This window comes from Lipotes vexillifer, unplaced genomic scaffold (assembly GCF_000442215.2).
Source record: "Lipotes vexillifer unplaced genomic scaffold, Lipotes_vexillifer_v1.1 scaffold371, whole genome shotgun sequence".
In the NCBI taxonomy this organism is placed as follows: Eukaryota; Metazoa; Chordata; class Mammalia; order Artiodactyla; family Lipotidae; genus Lipotes; species Lipotes vexillifer.
This window is the reverse complement of record NW_006786304.1, coordinates 3154925-3171598: the sequence shown is the minus strand read 5'-3', so window position 1 is coordinate 3171598 and position 16674 is coordinate 3154925. Positions and strand designations below refer to the sequence as shown.

Genomic DNA, 16674 nt, shown 5'->3' with positions numbered 1-16674 from the left:
AGTCCTGAGAGAGGCGGCCCAGCCCTTCCGGGGGACACAGGCCTCTGGGCTGAGACCCGCATTACCAGCCTTCGGACTAACCGTCCTCAGTGCCCTCAGCTTCCGGATTGCGGCCGCCTTGTTTCCCCCCCGCTCTGGCTAGCTCACCGAGTCTCCTCACGTTCCCCGGAGAGAACTTGCGCCCCCCTTGTGCGGGGCAGGGCTTCTGAGCGCAGAGAAGGAGCTCAGGGCCCGAGCCTGCTCCCCGGGGGCACCATGGCCGGCTTCGGAGGAGGGGCACGGATGCTGCTGCCAGTGGAGTCTTGTGCCCACGACCCGCCCACATCGCTCCCCCAGCTCTCCCTCCCGTCAGCGCAGACCTTGCCTGGGACTTGGGCGGAGCCCCAGCGCCTCTCCCAGGCGCCCCCTTCCCGAGATCACAACCCACGAGGCCATGGGCCCGGCGGGACTGGGACTCCCTGGGGACAAGTGTCCTCCTGCCCACTGGACAACCCAGAGAGCTCAAGGGTCGCTCCTGCCCGGTTTTCGGCCCGGCCTGCGTGGACACTCGCCGAGGGTAAGGGTCCACGTTCAGCAGGGTGCCGCGGTGGCCCACTTGGTGCCCGCCCCAGAGCGGCGCTCGGAGTTGGGGGCCCAAGGGATGAGTACGGGCCCCTCGCCCAGGGCCTTTTTAAGTTTCTGTTTGATTTCCCCCAGATCCCCGTGGGGAGGCAGCCTGGAGCAGGGCAAGGAGTCAGAGGCTCGCTGGGGGTCCTGGCTTGGCCAGCCCCTAACTGCCCAGCCTCCTGCAGGATCCCTCTCTTCTCTAGGGCTCAGCTTCCTCCTCCGTTGATCTGTGTCTGCAGGACTGTTGCGGGGTCACCTGAGCTCACCTGACATTCTGGCAGGCCTAAGTTCTTCCTGACCAAATGAATGACCATCCCTGGGAGGCCCCCTTCCTCCAAGCTCAACTTACCTGGGTTCCGGTAGTGTCTGGGGTTCTGGCTGCTGGTTTTCTTACTGGGTAATGACATCCCACCAAATCCTGACATCACTTCATACCCAGGTTTCCCCTTGAAGACCAGCTTCATGGGTTCTGGCTGCTGGTTTTCTTACTGGGTAATGACATCCCACCAAATCCTGACATCACTTCATAACCAGGTTTCCCCTTGAAGACCAGCTTCACTCCCTGGGCCACTGTTCCACCCCTCTTGGCTGGCAAATTGGTCTCTAACGTAAACCCTAAATCCGAATCTGCACCAGAATCTACTACCCGTTCAAGAAATGTCTTCTGCTCTGCAGTGGGTCTCTGTATGACGGTTGGTTTGGTTTTGATAGAAATCTCCACTGGCCCAAAGATCCTTGTTGGGATTTGGCTCCCTGGGCTGGAGCTGTGTGCTGGGCTTGGGGTCTGACTGTCGCCGTCTCTCTTGGGATGTAGGTTGAGTCTGGGCTGGTGGTCCTTTTGTGGGTCTGGGTCTAGGCTGGGCCAGAGGTGTTGATCCAGCTTCTTGTGGAGCTAGAGTTGACTCTGCCGGGCCTGGTCCTGGCTGGGGTACAGGTTCCTCTCTCAATTCCGGTTCCTGTTGAGTTCTAGAATCTTTTCCCGGCCCAGGTCTGTGCTGTGAGGCAGCTTCCTGTTTCCTGAAGGGCAGCCTTGGGATGGGAGGTGACTGCTGTGGTGCAGGCTCCTGTGGGGCAAGAAATTCCTGCTGCAAAGCAGATTTTTGCTGTGCTCGAGGTTCCTGCTGGGATTCAGCTTCAGGGGGCTCCTGCTGTGTGAGAGCCTCTGCTGTGAAGTGTGTTCCTGCTGGGTATCAGGTCCCTGCTGAGCCTTAGATGCTGCCTGGACTGTGGGTGTTTTTCTGGCCCAGACTCTGACTGGGTGATAGGTGTCTGGTGTGGCTTTGATTCTCAGACGGGTGTAAATACTGACTTAGAACCTGGCTCCACTGTTGTTTTTTTCTCAAGGGAGATATTGATCTTCCATGCTTCATTCCTCTGGGCTCTCACAGACCTCTTTTGTCACAGATCCCTCGGCGGTTACTCATGATGACACCTCCATTTGGGTTCCACTCCTTCATCCTGGCATCCCTGCTCTTCCTAAGGCAGTTGGCATGTGGGCTGACCACAGCTGCCTCCCCACTCCTGTGCCAAATGAAGCGCTTATGTGCCTCCTGCTGTGGGAGGAGGGATTGGGGGCAGAGGGAGGCTGAGAGCCCAGCACTCTCCTACCAGAGGAGGCCCCACTCACCACTCAGTTAAAATGTTTCTTCTCATAAGGCCAGCACCCCAACTTAGTCCTCTGTTTCATCTGGATGACAGAAGCCAGATTCTGGAGAAGTGTTCCTTTTCTGTTCTCTCCTTCTGATGTTTGAGGAAAGGGTCAGAGAGGGAAGCAGGATCTACCCTGTTGTAATTGTTTCCTCTTCATTCGTTCTTTCAAATGGTTTCCACTTTAATTTCCTTCTATTATCGTTCTGATCATTTTACTCCCATGTTTAAAAATAAGAAAGACATCTCAATTTTACAGCTTGAAGCTGTTTTGAGTGGCATTTGAAATCTTCCACACCATGTCTCTAGCCTTCAACTATGCCTCTGCACATATGTCTTCTGTAGTAGATTGGAAACTTACAGAGTCAGATGACCGTTAATGATGATGATGATGATGATGATGATGATGATAATCATAAATAGTGGAGGCATTTTATGTGCTAGGAAATGGTGCCAGGTTTTCTGTTTTTTTTAAACCTATATTATCTTTAGTAGGACAACGTCTGATTCATTACTTTAACTTCTTTCTTTGCCCCACCTAGCTCTTACCTCAGAAAGGTTTGTTGAATGAGTAAAAGAATAAAAAGTTGGAAACTGGAGCGAGATTGAAGGTGGTGTTGGATAGAGGTGTGTGTATAATCTGGATTGAGTTTGGAATGAACAGGGTAAAGTGGGTTGTCTGGATTGAATGTGAGTTCCCAGACCCCATTTGAAAATGATTTTGACCTATTACATTTAAACATATTTATTGACTTTTGTTTACTACTTGCTTGGTTGTATTTAAGATCCAGTGGGACCAGCTAGGCAACCAGAGATTCCCGGTAAGTAAGTTTAAGCCTGGGTAAGGGGAGGCCCCAGGAAAAGACTGACAAGAAAAGAAGCCACTAGAGGGGACAATAATCTTGGGGAACATGCTTTTTGGAATGATTTAGGGAGTGGGGACAGGGATGGGGAGCTTGAGGTGGGAGATCAGCATCTTCTAGGTGCGCTCACTGCCTTGTTGACAGAATGTTTTATCGGGACGGTGGGCTCTCAGAGCTCCTATAAGGGCAGAGCAAAACTTGCCAGCTGACATCGTCTGAGAAATTGCTGGCAGGCTCTGGAGGGTTTGGTTAGCTTCTTGTGGTGTCTTTGGTGTTCTAGGGTGAAAAGAAAAGGGAGAGACTACTGTTAAAAACATTTTTAGAATTTATTTTTTATGAGAGCTTTTAAAATGTTAAAAGTAAGACTCATCCCATGGGAAAAATTAAAATGAAAAAGTATATCCAGTAAAAAGTTAAAGGATGCCCCAACGCCAGCTGCTACTCCTCATTCTGTAGAGCTAACTGTTGTTACTAGTTTGCTACATAGTTTTTCATACATTTTTGTATATAAACATAATAGTTCACTTTAAAAAACAAAATGAGCTTATCCTATACATATTGTTTTTGCTATGTTCCTTTAACAAATCTTTTATTATGGCACGTCTATTTTCTTTTCTTTATGGCTTTACTACTTACCTATACATTCCTATATAATTTTAGTTTAATTTTGCCTTATTTTAAACTTTATGTATATCAAATCATGCTATAACTATTCTCTCTTATTTTTTCTCTTTTACTCAGCATTATGTTGCTTTATTATTGTTCATTCTCACAGATATATAATATTCAAATATACTACTACTTATTTATTCACTGACCAATTTTCAGTTTGGGGTAGTTATAAACAATCCTGCTATGAAATCCTTGTTCATTTCTTCCGCTGTACATAAGCAACATTCCTTTTGAGTGCGGAATTGCTAAGAGTGGAGTTGCTTGGTCACAGAAATTAAACTTTAGTAGATAACTACCAGCACTTTCTCAAAGTGATTTACCAATTTACACTCCCTTTAGCAGGAGATGATAGTTTCTCTGTTCTACTCTCTGACAATACATGGAATCATCAGACATTAAGATTGTTGCCAAACCTTGGGATTGACATATATACACTAATATGTATAAATAAGAACCTGCTGTATAAAAAAATAAATAAAATAAAATTCAAAAATTCAAAAAAAATTGTTGCCAATCTTATGATGTGGAGTGATCTGGCTTTTTTAAAATAAATTTATTTATTTATTTTTGGCTGCGTTGGGTCTTCGTTGCAGTGCGTGGGCTTCTCATTGTGGTGGCTTCTCTTGTTGTGGAGCACGGGCTTTAGAGCGCAGGCTCAGTAGTTGTGGCGCACGGGCTTAGTTGCTCCCCGGCATGTGGGATCTTCCCGGACCAGGGCTCGAACCCATGTCCCCTGCAGTGGCAGGCAGATTCTTAACCACTGTGCCACCAGGGAAGTCCCTCTGTTCAGTTTTCACTCATATTTTCTCAGTTACTAGTAAGGTTGAGTGCTATTTCACATGTTTATTAGCTATTTGGATTTCTTGTCTCTGAAGTGCCTATTCAACTCTTTTGCCTATTTGTTGTGTTTCCTGCCTTCCTCTCATGGATCTATAGGAATTACTTATCAGTCTGAATATTAATCCTTTATCGATATTAATATTTGCGGACATACCCCTACTCTTCTTCTTGTCATTTTCTTTTGATGACCAAAATTTCTTAATTTCAATGAAGTCAAATTTATTAATCTTTTCCTTTATGACTTATAATTTTTGTTACTTGTTTAAGAAACCCCTTCCTACCCCAAGGTCATGAATATAGTCTCCAATATTCCCTTGTAAGTCTGTCTTTCAAATTTAGACCTTTAATTCACTGAAATTTATTTTTGTGATGGGCTTGAAATAGGGGGTCTCTGCACCTTTTATTCACTTAATATATTGTGGACATCTTTCCAATCAACATATAATGACCTACCTAATTATTTTTGACAAGTGCAGAACTGCCCAATTTGCTCTTGATGAATTTTTTATTGAGGTATAATTGACATCTAACATTATATTAGTTTCAGGTGTACAACACCATGATTTGATATTTGTATACATTGTAAAATGATCACACTATAAGTCTGTTAATGATGAGCATTTAATATGTTCATTTCTCACTACAATACTGCTATAATTAATATTCTTGTACATATATCTGAATATTAATGCTAGTATTCTATACTAGAGATTTCTTGAAGTGAGATTACTGGTTAAAAGGTACACACATTTAAGTTTTTGATAGGTACTACCAAAGTTTATTTTACCTCTGTCAACAGTGATAAGGATCTAGATTCATCCCATTCTTGATAATATCATAACATCAATCAGTTTACCTCTTGCCAATATTCTTTTTATATGACATTTATTTATACCTAGACTAGGGAGGAATCACATTTTGTTTGACACCAACACCGGTGTCATCTTCAGAGATCAATGACCAGGTCCCCAACAGCCCCATCTGCCTCCACTTTGATAAGCAATGGCATTCTATCATTAAGGAATTTGGTTAAGCCTCTCTAGTATTAGGAGAATTGCATTTTGCTTTTCTTTCTCTTCCTATTTCCCCACAAGTTGACACTGAGTAGAAAGGGCTGAGAAGTGTGCTTATCCTGGTCTTCATTTCATTTCTCTTGTCTCTTCACAACCCCTGCTTCAGCCCTAGTTGATTCCACAGAGTGACTCTGGTTTAAGTAAGGCCATTCTTTTGGAACTTACTGGTTTTCTTCACTCTGCCCTTGAAATGATCACAGGGACACGGCTTCTTTGGCAGCCTGGGCACTGTCATGAGTTTTCTTTTAGGGGCTCTCAGGAACCAATCTGAAATAAGGGAGTTGCTGCTTAGAAGGGTTAATATGTTTGAGGCAGGGCTTTACTTGCCATCTTCCTTGCCTCTCGATTCGTTTTCATACTGCAGTGGGTGTGGGAAAGGGTCAACACAGAACAGTGAAGATATCCAGTTATATGAGCACCAGGGTCTCTAAGTCGTTTGCCTGACCTGTATGGGCAAGGATTTGGTGGCAGGTTTGGAGGAGGCATCAGGGTATCATTAGGGAGACTGAAAAATGAGGAATAAGACCTAGGTGTCTGCTTTTTAGTGGTTGCTTTACCTCAAGCAAGCCATTTTGCCTCTCTGATTTCAGTCTACCTGTGAGTAAAATAAGGTTGAGATTGGGGTCCAGGAAAAGCTTGGAAGGCAGCCCTGGGTTGTTGGGGGAAAGAGGGTAAGGGAGAGGGGGCAGCCAGAGATTCAGCCGGCTCCCCCCTGGACCTTGGAGGAGTCTGGCTCTTACATGAAACTCAGGAAGAAAATAAGTGTTGGTGCTGCATGTGGTGGGCTTGTGGAGAGGGGAGAGGGTGAGGTCAGCTCAGATAACATCTGCTCCGGTCCCAGAGGTATTCAAGGGAGCAAGTTGGGATCTGATGGTGCATCGCTGTTGTCAATACTGGATTACTGACCTTTGCACTCACATTCTTGGCCTCCGTCCTGGAGCCACCTCCCAGAAGCCTGGCGTTGGTCCCTATGGCCTCTGGCAATCCCTGTAGGAAGGAAACTGGTCACTTCCAGTCACTGGAAAGGGAAGGGGCCAAGAGAATTCGCCCCCCATCATTGTGCTACCGAGGTCAGCATAGCTCCATTGCTCTTCCTTTTTACTCAGGGATCTAGGGTGCTTCAAGAGAGGAGTTGTTTTTTTTTTTTTTTATCGGGGTATAATTGCTTTACAATGGTGTGTTAGGAGAGGAGTATTTTAAATGGATAAGGAGTTGAGGTTTAAAGTCTGGCCTAGAGAAAAGCTTAGCTGGAGGTAGGTGGAGAAAGAATGGCTTCTGGATGGAAGAGAGGACAATAGGTAGGGGTTAATCAACACCTTACAACCTCCCCCCATTAAGATCCCTCCCTACACACATTAAAATCCTCATGACCTAAGGAATGAGAGCAAGGAGTAGATTATTCCATTAACCAGTCAGGACCTCCACGTTCAGTTGTATTTGAATCCATAATCCCAGTTCAACTATAAGAGGATGGTATTTACCTGTGTTCCTCTGCAACAAATCCATTCTGTTTTGGCCTCCATTCAGGTCTGTCTTACCACCCGATGCTATCTTATTCGCATTTTGTGATACCTAAAATATTTTTATGACAATCAAGTATGATGTTTTATAGAGATTCTGGGACTAGAACTGGGTCCAGATGATGCTTCCTCTGTACAGGAGGTGCTCATATTTCCTGCCAGACTTAATTATGCCTTCACATGGTTCCCCGTCACATTTGAATGCAGCTCTATCCCTGCACAGATATAGTTTGTTGTTTGAAATGTGCTGTGGACTGAACTGTGTCCCCCTAAAATTCATTGAAGCCCTAACGCTTAATAACTCAGAATGACTGTATTTGAGGATAGGAGGATAGGACCTTTACAGAGATGATTAAGTTAAAATGAGGCCCTGTTGGTTGGGCTCTAATCCAGTCTGACTGGAGTCCTTATAAGGAGAAGAGATTTGGGCACACAAAGAGACACCAGGCATGTACATGCACAGAGGAATGACCAGGTGAGGAAATATCAAGGAGATGGCCATCTGTAAGGCAAGGAGAGAGCCCTCAGAAGAAACCAAAGTTGCTGACACATTGATCTTTGACTTCCAGCCACCAGAATTGTGAGAAAATAAGTTGCTGTTGTTTAAGCCTCCCAGTCCGTGGTATTTTGTTATGGCGGTCCTAGCAAACTAAAAATTTTTCTTCCTCGCTAGACTCTGAACCAATGGCTCAGTGGTCATTCAGCTACATGGCTCCTGACACATGGTAGACACGTGGTAAATGTTTGTTTGATAAGCGCATGAACAAGTTGTCCAGAGAGGGCCCTTAGAGCAGCATCTGGTTCAATCCCGCTCTCCTATTTCCCAAACTCTTTCTTCCCTTTCTGCCACACAGATGAAGGGTGTTGCATCATTTCTCCAAGTGCTGGTTTCCAAGTGTTTTCATGTGCTATTTGGAGTGGCGTTAAAGTAATTTCAACGGGCATAACCCCAGCTGTCTAAACTTCTCTACTATATCACTGTCACCTGATCTCTACTTCTGGTTCCAGAGAAAAGCCACAGAATATTAGAGCCAGAAGGAAACTTGGAGATTATTAGTGGAACCCCTTCACTGAGAAGTTTTTCTTTTTCGTTTTTAATGCAATATAACTATATTAGAGAAAATTTGTAAAGTAAAAATGAAGAAATCTTTACCCTTATCAGCTGTTGGAATTTTGGTGTGTTTACTGCATATAATTTTTTTTTTAATTAATTAATTTAATTTATTTATTTTTGGCTGCGTTGGGTCTTTGTTGCTGCCCGCAGGCTTTCTCTAGTTGCGGCGAGCGGGGGCTACTCTTCGTCGTGGTGTGTGGGCTTCTCATTGCAGTGGCTTCTCTTGTTGTGGATCACAGGCTCTAGGTGTGCAGCCTTCAGTAGTTGTGGCACACAGGCTCAGTAGTTGTGGCGCACGGGCTTAGTTGCTCTGCGGCATGGGGGATCTTCCCGGACTAGGCCTTGAACCTGTGTCCCCTGCACTGGCAGGTGGATTCATAACCACTGCGCCACCAGGGAAGTCCCTGCATATCATTTTTTAATGAAGTGATAACCATAGTATGTGAGCCAATTTCTTTTTGTTCACTTTATAAGCTTGTTCCTGTGTTTTCCTACAACATTTATAACAGACTTTTTGAATGACTGCATAACACTCTCAAGTATATGTGTTTCCGATTATTAAACTCTTCTCTCATTGCTGAATATTTAGATTGTTTTATTTTTGGAGATTGATAAATTTCTTTGTGCTTGTAACTGTTTTCCGAATGTTGGATTGCTGCCTTGGGCAAGATTTCCCAAAATGGAATTACTGGGTCAAAAGTTATCAACAGTTTTATGTTTCTTGATATCATTACCAAGTTGTTTTTAAAGCATTGTACTAATTAACTAAATCACCATCTCTTTTATTTTCAGGTGAGAAAACTGAGGCCTAGAGAGAGCAAATGAAATGCCCAAGTTCACAAAGGTAATGGTGACACACCAGGAGCTAAAACCTTGGTCCAAGGCTCGTAGTCTGCTGTTCTTTCTGCAGCCCTGCATGACCCTAACTTCATGGTGTAACTGAAAACGAAGGTGTTACTATAATATTATGTCCTCCAAGTGTCAGTCAGACATTTTTGGACCACCTGAATGATTTTTGCTATAACTTATACCACCTTTTCTACTATTTACTTGATACTTTTTTCTAAATAAATTTAATTTACATAAGAGCTTCATCCTATGCAATGTTATCTGTGAGATTATGGGTTTGATACATGCTTAGATTGTTCTCCTAACATGCATTAAAATAAACATATAACTATTGAAGTAAAAGCTTATTTCTGTTCTACGTAAAATCAGCTTTGGATAATATTAATACAGTAGAATAGCATGGACTTTATATCCAGGCAGACCTGGGGTCAACTGCTTGCTCTGTCAGTTAACTGTGTAGTCTTAAAGAAGTCACTTAGCTTCTGCGATCTTTGGTTCTCTGGTTTGTAAAGAGTGGATATTAGTATCCACCTTGCAGTGTTGTTAGGAATAGAGGAGCTACTGGGGCCTGGGGCCCAAGGAGGTGCTCAGTACACGATGGGTATCATTGTGGTTATTATTGCAGACTTCTCGTTATTTCCCAAAGGGAGTGTCTATGCTGGAGTATTAGGCTTACTGCTTTTTGCTGACTTGTATGTGTAAAGAAGTTACTTCCACTTGTTAGGTTTTGCAGTAGCTCTATTATTATTTTGACTTCTCATTTCCACTACTTACTAGCATTGTGATTTTGGACAAGCTGCTTACCTTTTCTGTGCCTCATTTACATAATTTGTATTGGATTGGCCAAAATGTTTGTTCGGGTTTTTTGTAACATCTTACCCGAATGAACTTTTTGCCCAGTCCAATAAAACGGGGCTAAAAAAAGTACATTGGTGTGTGTATGCACACATCTGTCCACCAGAGGGCCTAGACGCAATAGCCCTAGTAGCCATGGACAATACCTAGTGCCCAAGGTTTGTGAAAGGAACAAGGGCTCCGTGGACAAATGGATGACTCCAGGGCTGTGGAAGGGAAGTGCAAGATGAGGCTGGAACACCTCGTGGTGTGAGAAAGTCAGGAACTGCTAAAGAAATGACATGTCAAAAAGACACCAAAGCCACCTGGAGCTCAGTGGCCAGCTTTGGGACAATATGGGCAACGTGGTGAATAAGGCTAGTAATAGATTATAATCCACAAATATCCCCAAGTCTTTACTTATAAAAATAAATAATGGAATACCTAAATAAATAGGAGAGAAGGAACAGTTCTTTCTTATAGTAGAATCGTAATGAATAAATGTAGAAGGAATGATGGAAGGAGAAAATCACTGCTTTGCTAAGACTCTATAATACCTGTTGTAGGCAAGAATCATCAATGGATTTTAAAAATTAACGGGCAAAAATATGATGAGAAGAAACAGGCTATTTGCATAGTCTCAAAGTACCTCTCCACAGGATACTTATTAACTACAATGAGAAAATAGTACCTTTATGGACACCACCTTAACCAGTGTTGAAACTTAACATCACCCATCATGAGAGATATTGTTATCGTGGGCCTTCTGATGTGCTGCACTGAGAAGGCAAGTATCGCTTCTGTGGTATTAGTGCCAGAAGTGCATAATCTGAATTTAGTCATGAGGAAACATCAGATAAGCCCAAATTGAGGCACATTCTACAAAATAACTGACAGTACTCTTAAAAACGTCAGGGTCCTGAAAGACAAGGAAAGCTGAGAAAGTGCCTAGATTGGAGGAGACCAGGAGAGATGATGCCCTTCTTCAGTGTAGGATCCTGGATTGGATTCTGACCAGGAAAAGGACGTCAGTGGATGATTAGCAAATTCTGAAAATTCATACATTAGTTAATAGTATTGTATCATTGCTAATTTTCTGGTTTTGATAATCATATTATGGTTATGAAAAAAACTGTGTGTGGGTTTTTGGATCTGTTGGAACTCTGATTCTTTTCACAACATTTGTAAGTCTGAAAAATGAAAAGTTAAAAATAAAAAAGTACACTACATTTCTGTGAGGACACAATGAATTAGTCTGTATAAAGTGCTTAGGAGAAGCCTGCCACATAGGATTGTTTAACACATGGGAGCTATTTATTATAAATAATTTTATAATTAATACGTAATCTTACAAGGAATGAGTATTCTATTATTATAATTTATTTCTTAACATTGTCATCGGTTCTCTTTTTTTTCCTCTTCCCTGTGAAAAGCATATTAAACATGTATGTGGTTATTTGAAGAGATAAAGCAAGATCAGATTTTATTTGGAGAATTTTTGGCCGGGAGGATTGTGTAGTGTTTTATTTCTTCTTGCCAAACTTGGTCCAGCATTGCAAACTCCCCTTGCCTGGGAAACAAGAATTGAGCCCAGCCACCACTGGTCCCCTCTGGTTTGTAATCGCGCCACCCGGCAGCTCAGTGAGCTTTCCCCAATACGTTGCTCCTGTGCCTTAGTAGCTACTTTAGAAATTTTACTCAGTCCATTTACTGAACGCTTATTAGGTTCACATTATCCATAGTTTACTCTTCACAACAGTTGCACACGCTTAGTGGTATTTTATTCATTTTAAGAAGATAAAACTGAGGCTGAAAAATGTTAAGCATCTTGTCCAGGGTTCCAAAGTAAGTGATGGAGCCAGGATTTGGATCGCGGTTCTCCTCAATTCAAGTCTGAGTCTCAAGGTCCAGGTGAGTCTAAACGTGTCACCATGTTTGAGAATTATTGGTAGAGAGCAGTGGCCCCACTGGGCAGTGGTTCCCCCTCCAGGGGACATTTGGCAATGTGTGGAGATATTTTTGGCTGTACTAACTGGGCGGGGCAGGGTGGTAGGGGAGAGGCTGCTCTTGGCTTCTAGCAGGTGGAGGCCACGCGGATGTTGTTAAACAGGTTACAAAGCACAGAACAGTGCCGCCCCCCTCCTCACAACAAGGAATTATCCAGCCCTAATGTCAGTGGGCCTGCTATGAAACGCGGGTGTCGAGTCTCCTAAGGGCAACATTTTGAGCTCAGAAACCTGAGGATTTATTCTTTCACTTTGCAAATATTTACTGAGCACCGTGAGGGATAGTGTGAGGGATGTGGCAACAATACACCGGATTGTGCCAGAGGGGAGGCTAGAGTGTAGAAGGGCAGGGGTGGAGGTGGGACAGGCACCCCAACACCTCAACTTAAGGTAGAACATGAAAAGGGCAGAGAGTTGAGTTAGGGTTAAGCTTGTTCACAGGCGGGAGGGCTCACATGTGGTCCTGGGACGAATCAAGGGAGGCTGTGGGAGGAGGGGGCTTGGGGTGGGTTTTGTGAGCGAAGCTGAGCTGGTGGGAAAGCACAGGAGCAGCTCGGGAGCAGCCCGAGGCCTAGCTGAGTGGAGCACAGAGCACTTAGTGCAAGGAGGGGTGGACTGGAAAGGCAGCTGTGGCTGCAGCTTGGAATCCAGGCTGAGGACTCTAGCCTTGGTGTCTGTCCTAGTGGTGGAAAAGCCTTCCCTTCCAGAATGGTGGTCTAGGCCCCAGGGCTGGGCGGCCCTGCAGCTTCCAGAGAGCTCTCTCTATAAGGGGGGGGAACGTTGGAAATTGGGGTGGAGTAGGGAGAACTCCTGATTTTAGGACAGAGTTGCTGCTCAGTATATAACAAAGCTATTTCACCTCAAAGTAGCCCTTGGGGAGATGTTCCGCTCGAGTGCAGACATAGGTCGGGATGAGGTCTCTTCTGCACAGCTGTTCTGCTAAGGGCTAGGCCACTTCAGCTGTAGTGAAAAGTGGAGCCGATTCGGAACCCCTCACCCAGGGTCTGCTTCCCAAAGGTGAGCTGTTCAAACAGGGCTTGGTGTGGCTACAGTTTCAAACATGGGTACTACCTGGTGGTGTGATTTTTCTAGTTTATCACCATACCGTGAAATAGCATTAAAAATTGTTGGGACACATCTGGTGCACTGTAAAGAATACAATCGGGGATGACTTACTGTCTGTGGTTGTACAGTTGCCTTCAACACCCTCCCACCACTGCCTCCAAGCCTGGCCCTGGGGACACTCATTACTCTCTAGAACAGGGACTGGGGGGCAGGTGAGGCAGCAAACCTTTGTTGGGCCATTATTTTTTTCTCCCCCGCCAGCTACAGTTGCAGACACTTCCATACACATGGGCTTTTTTAACTCTCACAACACTCTTTGGGTTTATGTACAGTTCTTTCCTTTTTGTAAGTGAAGAAACAGGCACTGAGACAGGCTAACTTGCCCCTAATCCCTGTAACCTAAAGGGGCTACATTTTACTGCATGTGTGGGTCATGTTCTTTTCTGTTTTGCCATGTTTCTCCCCCCTCTTTATCTTTCATAGAAAAAAATTTTTTTTTTACCTGGATTTGAGCTGCTGCGGACGGTGGACATCAGCATTAGTGGCAGCAACAGGAGGAGGGAAGAGATTAGAACTTTCATTTCAACTGTTGGTGCTGCTGTGCGTTGCTTGAAGAGGGTGTGGCCCTAATCCCTGTAACCTAAAGGGGCTACATTTCACTGCATGCGTGGGTCATGTTCTTTTCTGTTTTGCCATGTTTCTCACCCCTCTTTATCCTTCATAGAAAAAAGCAATTTTTTTTTTACCTGTATTTGAGCTGCGGACGGTGGACACCAGCATTAGTGGCAGCAACAGGAGGAGGGAAGAGATTAGAACTTTCATTTCAACTGTTGGTGCTGCTGTGCATTGCTTGAAGAGGGTGTGGAAGGTTCCCAGTGAGAGGATCCCGAGTTCTTGGAGTGGCTCAGGCCGTGCGTGGTACGTGGCTTGGGCGTCTGCGCCTTACTCCCAGGCCAGTGTTCTCATTAGAGGGCGAGAACGGCCAAGTGACGCTGGTCTCATTAGGTAACTGGACCATGTGGTTTATGGGAATCTGGAAGGTAAAAGTGGCCAGAGAGAAGGAGTGAAGCATATTCTTAGGAACATGAGAGGGTGACTGATAACTTGGCAGCAGTTCTCAGCCCCTCCCCTCCTCTCTCCCACTTCCCTACCCCACAGTGTGCTGTGATTTCTTCCCCAAGTCTTTTTCCTTGTTTGAATTTCCTTATACATGTGAGTGGCATTTTCTAGCTTAGTATCTGGCAGGAAAGAGAGTGCTAAGGGCTGGCAAAGAGAGAATCACACGGCGTGTTTCCCCTCTGTCCTCCCCACTCCCGTCCTTGGATCAGCAATAGCAGTGTTGTTGTTTGGGAAGTTGCTGTGTCCCCACTGTTTACAATTTCCTCCAGTTCTGTGGCCATGTAAGGAGGGAAGCAGAGAGGATCAAGGAGGAAAGGCTCTTCTCTCTTGCCCCGAACCCTGGCCTGGAGCACCGGGTCAAAGCAGGCCTCCTTGTTGTTGGTCAGGCAGGTGGCTGTGGCCTCGTGGCTCCCGCCTAAAGGGGAGGGAACTGGGTTGGTGGAAGACCCTCAAGGCTTCATGTCCAAGAGGGTTTGAGAAACAGGAGGCACAGTGGGGAAGGTGTTTGCCCAGGCTGCTGGGGCTCTTGTTTCAGACCTTGTTTGGAAACATCCCAAAGCGCAAGGAGGTGATACTACTTGGAGCAAACATCGAGGGTACACAATATCAGCACTTACTGAATGTGACTCATTCCAGAGGCTTCAGGAAATGGGTTCAAAGATGGGGGGAGGCTGGGCTTAAGTGCTGGGTCATATTTATGGGGCTGAGGGGAAGGTTAACAGGAAGTCCTCCCTGGCTCCTCCAGGCAGGGGTGAGTAAAGGTGGTGTGACTTTTGTTCCAGCCAAGAGGAGGGAAGAGGCCAGGCATGGATTTTGTTTGCTCATTCTTACCCTCTCAATTTCAGATTATTTCTGCCTATGGACATGTTGGCGGGTTGATTGTAGACTTTGCCACTATAAAGTTTATAAAGCATCTGCAGGCGGCAGGCACTGTGCTAGGCAGTGGAGATGGTCCTCGAGTTGGAGGCTCGGTCTGCGCTTGGTCTGATGTAAACCACTGATGTGGCTTCTCCCTGGAAAAGAGTCAGACTCTTCTCTTGTTAATATTGACAACTAATTAGAGCTCGTCTTGAGAACTTTAGTTGTGTAAGCTCAGTCTTTGTGACTTACAAAGTTCCCCCTCCAGGAAGCAGGTAAGGGGAAAGTGGGAGAAATAACCATTTTCCCACTGCTATTTGGTTTCCCCACTCTACAGTATACGTAGTAGACATTCACAAATGTTTGTTGATTGATTCCTTGCTTCCTGTTGCTCTAAGAAGAGTCATTTATTCATACACACATTCAGTGAGTATTTGAGTCCGTAATGTATGCCCGGTATTTGCAGATGGTGGCTCCCGAGAAGAAGGTGTGACGCTATCTCTAAGGAGCTCCCACTGCACACATAGACCCGTGGAGAGTTAGTCCAGCTGCTCCATTTTACGGAAGCGGGAACGAAAGCTCAGGGAAATTATGTGACTGGTTCAAGGTCACAGTCAGTTATCCTCAAAGCCAGGGAAGAAAAACTCAAGTTTCCTGACTTGCTGGAATGTCTGTTAGTATGCGGCTGCCTGGCTGCTGCATGTGCCAGTGTGGTGAGCTCTGATAGGAGAGAGAGGACATCAGAATGAAGCGGGAGCCCACCAACATCTTGGATTATCCAGAGGGAAATGTCTGGTTGAACCTTGACTGCAAAAATCGGGGACACTTGCGTTCTCTTTCTTTTTCTCTTTGAGCTTGAAATGAGGAAAACGGGAGCCCAGAAAACCCAGAGTGGACAGTCTTCACAGGGGGTTGATGAGATGGGCCCCCACGTCTGTGTTCACCTCTATCAAAGTGTTTCTCATGTAACTGCAATGCTCTGGCTTTGGACTGGGTTCCCTCCGTACCTGGCCCTCAGTGAGGGCAGGGACCAGGTCCGATTCATCCTTGTGTCTCCAGCACATAGTGCATCGCAGGCTGTAATAGATATTTCTTAAAAGTACAACAACAGGGGCTTCCCTGGTGGTGCAGTGGTTGAGAGTCCGCCTGCCGATGCAGGAGACACGGGGTCGTGCCCCGGTCCGGGAAGATCCCACATGCCGCGGAGCAGCTGGGCCCGTGAGCCATGGCCGCTGAGCCTGCGCATCCGGAGCCTGTGCTCCGCAACGGGAGCCGCCGCAACAGTGAGAGGCCCGCGTACCGCAAAAATAATAAATAAATAAATAAAACAACAAAAAGTGTACACCTACACAGCTATGGGATGACTGGGTAGCAGCACAAGTCGAGAACCCATCTCCTCACATGAGCTGATGTGGAATTTGGCTTTCTAAATACAGGTGAAGTGCTCAGAATGGGGCTGTGGGTCGTCCTGTGGCTCTGCTGCTGTGCTTGGGACGCTCCCAGGATTCGGAGTTTCTGCTCTGGTTGACACACTTCACTTGCCCTTCAGAAGGTGACAGGAGAGTACAGGGAACTTCCGAATATGTCCTTTTGGAAATGGCTGAGGGA

General features: G+C 45.4%; 1 protein-coding gene across 1 annotated transcript; it reads right to left on the bottom strand.

The window, feature by feature from the left end:
* Positions 1–3277: 3277 nt before the first annotated feature.
* CXCL17 (C-X-C motif chemokine ligand 17) lies at positions 3278–13699 on the bottom strand. The gene is made up of 4 exons (XM_007458582.1): positions 13592–13699; positions 6608–6688; positions 5867–5968; positions 3278–3392 (listed from the first exon to the last, which is right to left on the bottom strand). The coding sequence occupies exons 1-4, from the start codon at positions 13668–13670 to the stop codon at positions 3295–3297; spliced, it is 360 nt and encodes a 119-aa protein (XP_007458644.1). The 5' UTR covers positions 13671–13699; the 3' UTR covers positions 3278–3294.
* Positions 13700–16674: the final 2975 nt, after the last annotated feature.

Coding starts and splice junctions, on each gene's coding strand:
- CXCL17 (XM_007458582.1), bottom strand. CDS start 13,670: ATGAAAGTTCTAATCTCTTCCCTCCTCCTGTTGCTGCCACTAATGCTG. Junction 6,689..13,591: donor CCGCAGCAGCTCAAATCCAG/GTAAAAAAAAAA, acceptor TCCTTCCTACAG/GGATTGCCAGAGGCCATAGG. Junction 3,393..5,866: donor GGGCAGAGTGAAGAAAACCA/GTAAGTTCCAAA, acceptor TTTTCACCCTAG/AACACCAAAGACACCACAAG.